Source organism: Pollicipes pollicipes, unplaced genomic scaffold (assembly GCF_011947565.3).
Source record: "Pollicipes pollicipes isolate AB1234 unplaced genomic scaffold, Ppol_2.1 Scaffold_4002;HRSCAF=4701_pilon_pilon_pilon, whole genome shotgun sequence".
NCBI classification, from domain to species: Eukaryota; Metazoa; Arthropoda; class Thecostraca; order Pollicipedomorpha; family Pollicipedidae; genus Pollicipes; species Pollicipes pollicipes.
In genome coordinates this window covers 41,780,661-41,787,829 of record NW_023596420.1, presented here as the reverse complement: position 1 = coordinate 41,787,829, position 7,169 = coordinate 41,780,661, and the positions used below count along the sequence as shown (strand labels likewise).

General features: G+C 66.5%; 1 protein-coding gene across 1 annotated transcript; it reads left to right on the top strand.

Moving 5' to 3' along the window:
• Positions 1-2,066: 2,066 nt before the first annotated feature.
• LOC119094512 (coiled-coil domain-containing protein 189-like) lies at positions 2,067-3,659 on the top strand. The gene is made up of 4 exons (XM_037217569.1): positions 2,067-2,365; positions 2,398-2,512; positions 2,589-3,073; positions 3,635-3,659. Exons 1-4 carry the CDS (start codon positions 2,067-2,069, stop codon positions 3,657-3,659), a joined length of 924 nt encoding a protein of 307 aa, XP_037073464.1.
• The last annotated feature ends 3,510 nt before the right edge of the window (positions 3,660-7,169 follow it).

The window sequence follows — 7,169 nt, the reverse complement described above, 5'->3', positions numbered from 1 at the left end:
TGAGTTGGAAGAGCTGCCGGAGCGTGTTTTGGACACGGCCCGTCAGGCTGACATTGGTTCATGCTAATTGGCTAACGGGACAACTCATTGCTTTCCAATTCATCAGACGTTGGCGCGGAATCAGCATGTGCCACTGCGTGAACAGTATGAACAGCTGGCTTGAATGTTAAAATCGTGCCTTCAGTAATATATTTCACGGGCTAAGGCCGTGACTTACTCTGACTAGCCCGCCTGTAGCTTTTCTCCGCGTGCGCTCTGCTGTAGGCTGGTTTGACCCGCCAACTGAGCAGGGGTCGCCTACGCTGATCAGCTACGCGCCGGTGCTGCTGTCTGCTTACTAGCTGTACACCTGTTCCCTGAACTTAAGAAAAACCTCTCCACCGGTCACGGCTGGGCTAGTTAGTCTAGGAGTCGGGATAGGGCCCGTGACAACCTTCTCCGCCGTCCGCGCGATGCCGGGACCGTGGTCATGCCCCGCCCCCCCCCCCCCTCCCCCCTGAGCCGGTCCCTGCCTCGTCAATGCCTGAGCCGCCACTCGGGGAGCCGACGGCCGCTCGGCTCGTCGCTCGTGATTGCTGGGCCGTGCCCGTCCCCCGGGGCGGCACCGGCGGCCGCCTGTCACTCGCCGGGCCGAGATCTGAGACGCCGCCGGCCGCCGCTGACGGCGCGCCGCGCCTCGCCTCGCCTCGCGCGGGCCGACGGCTCTGACGGCTCGGCGAGGCGGGGCACGCCGCGCCGGCGGCCGTCCGGGCGGCGGCGAGCGTGTTGTGGTCCGCCGCCGGGCCGCGACGGCCGGCCGAGCGCGGCATGGGCGGCGGACGCTCCACGGTTGCGTCACCTGATGCCCGGCCGACTGCGTTTTTATCTCGCGCTCCATTATTCGGGGCCGTTTGGGCATCGCCGGGCGCGTGCGCTCCGGCCGACAGATGAGCGAGCGGTGACGTCACACGCCGCCGCGAGCGCGGCGACGCTGACCCCGCTGACCTCGGCGCGGCGTCGGGGCGGGCGGCGCTTTGATGCCAGCCGGCGGGGACGTGCCGGCGGATTGTGTTGCGCGTGGGTCGGCGGCGCGCTTCAGGGCGCCGGCTGATGGTCTCCGTGCCGCGCTGGCCGGACGGAAGCCTGGCACCGACGGCACCAGTAATGGCGTCCGGACGTGCGTGCGGCACCGACGTTGTGCGGCGTTCAGGCCGTGACCCGCCGTCTGCCCGGCGGCCGGCCGACGCTGGCAGTTACGGCGGCTGCCGACGCGCCTGGAGACGGAAGCGCCGGTCGGGCGGCTCCTTCCTGCGGCGTGGGAGCGCCGCTCGGGCGGGCTGCAGGCGCCGGCGTGTGCGCTGTGGTTTTTGCGGTGGCGACGGCTGGCCGCAGTGTCCGGCGCCGGCCATGGGACTGGCGCGAACGTGGCGGCCACGGGCAGGCGATGGCTGACGGTGGATTAGGAGCAGTGGGCAGTGGGCGGGTTGTGCCGTAATGCCAGGGTGGCCTGGGTGTGGTGCGTGTGAAGGTAAAAAATAGATTGGGTGTCGGCTCACAGAATGAGGATGATGGCCGGTGTCAACAACGGCACTTGTTTTGCTGTGGTCGCAGAATATAGTCATGTAACGGCCACATGTGCGATCTTAGAAGTGAGGGATCCGGACGCATATATCGCACATTTTCATGCTGATTTTCGCCTGGATCGATCGTTACGGATGCAATCGAAAGCATGTCACGGGAGATACGATCGTTTAATTTCAGGTGTTATACTGCGATCCATTTTCCATGCTGATATCGGTAGGAATGTCCACTTCTTTGTTTGTCGGGCATTGGTGGAGGCGTTCAAGATGTCTGATTGATCCTTCGATGGCATAAACACATTTTGTTATCTAGCGAACCCTATCAGACAATAGAGGAAGATCGGTGTGAAAAACAGGAAAGTGCAGCGCCTTTGCCAATGGATGAAGGTCAATGTCAACAGGAGAGCAGTGCAGCACTCGTGGAAGTGGAGGAGGGTCGTTGCCAGACGCAGGGAAGTGCAGTGCAGGTGGACACGGGCCAGACATCCGATGCTTCCCAACTCCCCGATGCTGCTCAATCTCCCGACGCTGCCCAAACACCCGATGCTGCTCAACCTCTTGGTGCTGTCCAAACACCCGATGCCGCTCAAATTCTCGATGCTGCCCAAACACCCGATGCTCCACCTCCTGATGCCGTTGAACCCCCCGATGCAGCCCGAACGCCCGATGCTGCCCAAACGCTCGATGCTGCTGAACCTCCCGATGCCGCCCAAACACCCGATGCTGCCCAAACATCCGATGCTGTCCCTGCCGAAGCCGACGGGGACCATAGCAGAAGTGGGCGTGGATAAGCCAGGGCCAAGCTGGTGCGGGACGTCGCCAAGCCTGCGCCGTCCAGCTCGAAGGAGGCCAGCGCGGACCAGGACGAGGCGGTGGAGGAGGAGACGGGCGTGGCCGTCCAGGTGCCGGAGGGCGCGGCGCCGGCGCTGGTCGACCTGGACGGGTTCGGCGCTGTTGGCGCGGCCGGCGCCGGCGCCTCGCGCCCGATTCTGCTCTGGGGACCACCTGAGCTGCGCTGACGTCAAAAAGATCCGCCGCTCGACGTCGCTGGCGCAGCTGAAGGAGATCGTGGGCCTGCGCTGTCCCGAGGTGCTGCACTCGACGCCCAACATGACGTCCAGCATGCTGCTGGAGCTGCTGCTATACGTGCTGCAGTACGCGCGCGAGCAGGAGCTCGGCGAAGAGCAGACGTCGGTCGTCTTCAGCGTCGCCAAGGCTACGCACGAGTACGCCACGGCCACCTGCTTCGGCAACGTGGCCGAGACGTTCGCCTACTTCAAGGAGCTGCTGGCGGCGCACTGCGTCAACCGGCCGCCCTGGAGCCTGGACCTCTTCGAGCCGGACGACGCCGAGCACTTCGCCCGCTTCTTCGCCGACATGTACTTCCGCCACTTCAGCCTGGTGAAGGCGGCCTTTACGCCGTACGTGACGCTGGACGTGGACATCTGGTACGACCCGCGCGTGTGGCGGCCGCCGGAGGAGACACCTGAGACGGAGGCCGAGGCGGCGGCCGAGTCGGCGGCGGGTCAGCAGCAGGCCGGGGCTGAGGACACGGGTGCCAGGCTGGCCGGCAGTGGGTAGATTTGTGCGTGGCGAAGCGAGCGGGTGGTGGAGACCGGAGCGGACATGGGAGGCGTCACCGTGCCGGGAGAGGGGGCGCACGGATCCGGGGACGGTGTGCAGGCATGGCGTAAATGTCCGACGCTGAGTTTCGTGCGGCGTCGTTTACTGGGTGGCCTCGTTTTCTGGTTTTCTGGATGCGGCGTCGTTTACTGGAATGTCCGAATGTCTAGGATCGGAATGAAACTTATGGTAAAGCCAACACGGTGACGGCAAACGCCAGTTTTTTTGGACAGCACCAGAAGAGCAAATCTCCCGGACCCCGTTGGGGTCATCCCCACCCCCAGCCCCCAGCCTGCAAACGTTCCCCGTCAGTCGTACACCGCGCGGGACATTCTGGCGCGCAAAAAGCGCACGACCGTCGTGGCGGGTGGCGGCGGGCCGCGCCGTAATGAATGGCGGCGTGCGGCGGCGCCTTTTTGCCGCGGGCCGGCGCCGTTTTTGCCCGGCGGCAGTCACCGGGTCAGGCGGGCGACGTAGGTCAGCAGCCCAGTGTGTCCGCTCCGCTGCTGTAGCGGCGGCGGCGGCGGCGGCCGGGCCCCTCCCGATCCGATGCGGCTATTGATCGCACCGTGAGCGACGGCGGGCTGTTGTCGAACACTGCGGCGGCCGGCGGTGGCGCCGGCGGCGTGTTCGAGCCGCTCGACCGAGCTCGGTCGCGGCGAGTTTTGGGCGGCTTGGCGGGAAGTTGTTCGGGGCGGGAGGTTTTTAGTAGGCTGTTTTTCACCGGCGGCGGCGGCCTGATGAAGATAGCGAGCGGCGTTGAAAGGCCAAGCTCGGCGGAAATGGCTCGTTTCTGGAGCCTGTGGTATTTTGATTAAACGCTAGGAAATGAAGACAGATTAGGTATAAAAGCGTTGATGGGCTAACCTATGGATAGATAAAGTAACGTTTGACGTAGCACGTAGCACATGCAGGTAGCTGCGCACTGCTCTTGACCGAAAGTTAAATATCGAGTAAAAAAAGTAAATATTGAAGTGAAGTATCGCCTAACTGACCATCAATGGGGAGCATTCTTCGAATACCTAACGCTGTCAAAGGGCACTCTACGACCCTCTAGGCCCCCTTGTGTACACCCCCCCCCCCTGCAGACACGGAGGAGTCGTTTGCGCCTCCGAGAACGGCGTCGGCGGGTCACGACCAGCCACGTCCTCGCCATGCGCCGCTTTCGTCGACTTGGCTGGCTCGACGTTCCCATGTTTTCCCCCGATCCCACTGGACCCGCTCACCAGCCGCCGCCGCCGCCGCCGCCGCCGCCACCGCAGGGGGCCGAGCCGCCGACCGCTCCGTGACCGGCTCGTGAGTCGTGAGATGGCCGAGCCGGTCGTGACCGCGGTCGGTCGGGACCGGTTTCGCCGGTCGTAGCTGCCGCCTGCCGCGCCGGCCGACGCCGGTTCGGGTCGGTTTCCTTCTGCCCGCAGCGTTGCCCCGGGCCGGGTGGGAAGACGCGGCGCGAGCCGGTGTCCGCGGCCGCCGGCGCTGGACGGCCGGCCGCGAGCCTGTCGGGCGCCGACCGACGGACCGACGGCTGTGCTGCTGGCTGCACGTCCGGGCTGTACCGTGCAGCCGTGCGGTACGTCCCGCACGGCCGCGTGGTACGTCCTGCGTCCGGGCTGTACGTGCGACCGTGCGGCACTGCCCGCGGTCGTACGGTACGCCCCGCGGCCTTGCGGTACGTCCCGCGGCCGGGCTGTTACGTGCGACCGTGCGGTACGCCCTGCAGCCGTGCGGTACGGGTCCTGCAGCTGTGCGGTACGTCCTGCGGCTGTGCGGTACGTCCCGCGGCCGTGCTTGTACGTACGACCGTGCGGTACGCCCTGCAGCCGTGCGGTACGTCCACGGCGCGTGCGGTACGGTCCCGCGGCTGGGCTGTCAACAGTACCGGCTGCTGCCGTCCGCGGCTGTGGGCCGCCCCGGGACCGATCCGGAGACCGGTCGTTGGGATTACAACCGCCCGACTCGTGCGCCGCCGGCCGGGCGGCGAAGACGTGGCCAGCCACCCGGGCCGCCCGGCTGGCTGGCCGGGTCCGGCGGCCGGTGCCGGCGCCGGTGGCCGGTTCGCCGAACGGCTCCGCCTCATCCGCTGGCCGGACGTGGCTGGTCAAGCGGCGAGGACCGCCCCGGCCGCCCCCGACGGCTGACCTCCCGTCCCGGCCGCCCGGGCGGGCTGACCTCCCGTCCCGCGCCGCCCGGGTGCTGCCCTGCCGCGGAGTCCTCCACCAATCCGGCCCGGTCACCGCGGGAGGTGGGGTCGGCATCACGGCCGCGCGCCGTATCAACGCTGCTGAAATGTCGGCCGTCGCTCGGCGCTGCTCGGCGGCTCTTGGCACTCCTGGCATTCCCGAACGTTTTAAACATGGCGTCAGGCGCGTGGAGCGTCTCGTCCGACGCCGGCCTCCGACGATTACACCGCACAATTAGCCGGCTCGGTCGTTAATCTTTCCATCTATTTTTCCTGCGATGCCGTTTGTTAAAATGGCTGGCTCGAGTGACATGTGTTGTGCCGGGCGTCGTGTGCGCTGCGTTGGAAGTGGACCATTGTGGGACCCGGGACACGTCGGCTGAAGATTTGTCAGCTGTCAGCCTCGCTGCAGGCATAATAGCATATTGCATGCTTCTGCGTACAAATGCTCGATTACTGTGCAGCTGGCTCTTGCTGGCAGCCGGCGTTTTAACCAAATGGATTGTGTCGACGTCGCTTGAAATGCTGAGTTCTTGCTCCGCCATGCGGGTCGTACACAGCCAGCTACCTTGTGGCTGGGATGACGGTGCTTACGCGGCTCTGCTCACATTGCTGGAGGCAGAATCGCAGGTCTTGATTCCAGTCAACAAAGTGTGGCAGACGCCAAATTTTGTATTTCCTTCTCGGGGTGTTTTGCGTCCTAACGGCTTAGCTTGAGGCTAGAACTATGTAAAGAATCCAGCCACTCTTGCTGGGCAAACTTGCCAAGCCGTGTCGTCTGCTCGAGGCGTCGAGGCAGGGCACGCGCCCGAGCCGCAGCGCCGGAGCGTCGCGGCTCCTAGCCCTCTTCAGCCTCACCGTTGTCAGCCGCCGCCGCCGCCGCCCCGCAAAAAGCCGGCCGTCCGAACACAAAAACACGGCCGCACGCGTGTCAGCGGCAGCCAGCCTCATTGGGCAGCGTCAGCGCCCCTGCTCGGCTGATCGCGCCGGTGCCCTGACTTAGCCGGTGCTCTGGGCCAGAGGGTGGAGAGTCAGCGCCGCTGCTCGGCTGATCGCGGCGGTGCCCTGACTCCGCCGGCGCTCTGGGCCGGAGGGTGGAGAGTCAGCGCCCCTGCTCGGCTGATCGCGCCGGTGCTCGGACTCCGCCGGTGCTCTGGGGCAGAGGGTGGAATCAGTGCCGCTGCTCGGCGGATCGTGCCGGTGCTCAGACTCTGCCGGTGCTCTGTACCAGAGGGTGAAGTCAGCGCCCCTGCTCGGCTGATCGCGCCGGTGCTCAGACTTTGCCGGTGCTCTAGGCCAGAGGGTGGAGCCAGCGCCGGTGCTCAGACTCCTCCGGTGCTCTGGGCCGGAGGATGGAGTCGGAGCGGCTAGATCTCAAAGGAACGGCGGCGCACGTCTGTGTGTCTGTGGGCGCAGGTTGTGTCTCTCCGTGGTGCCGGCGGGCCGGCTGCGTGGGTGACATGACAGCCGCCGCTGAGCGTCAGCCCGCTCGGCACGGCGCGCCACCCCGCCACGGCTTTACCTCCGTACCTCAGCCGCGCGGGACCCACTCCGGACCCTACGCGGCGCTCCGCGACGCCCCCGTCGTACCGCGGCCCGCTGGCGGTGGCGCAGCGGCGGCGGCTGCTCCGCTCGCTCAGTGCGGCCGCGGCGTCGGCGCAGAGACATCTGCCGGCGGAGCCCGCGGCGCGGCTGGAGCGGGCGGCGCCGAGGACTGCAGCGGCGGAGCCGGTGCGCGGCGCGGCTGAGCGGGCGGCGCCGAGGGCTGCAGCGGCGGGGATGGACGCTGGGCCGCCGGCTGGAGACGG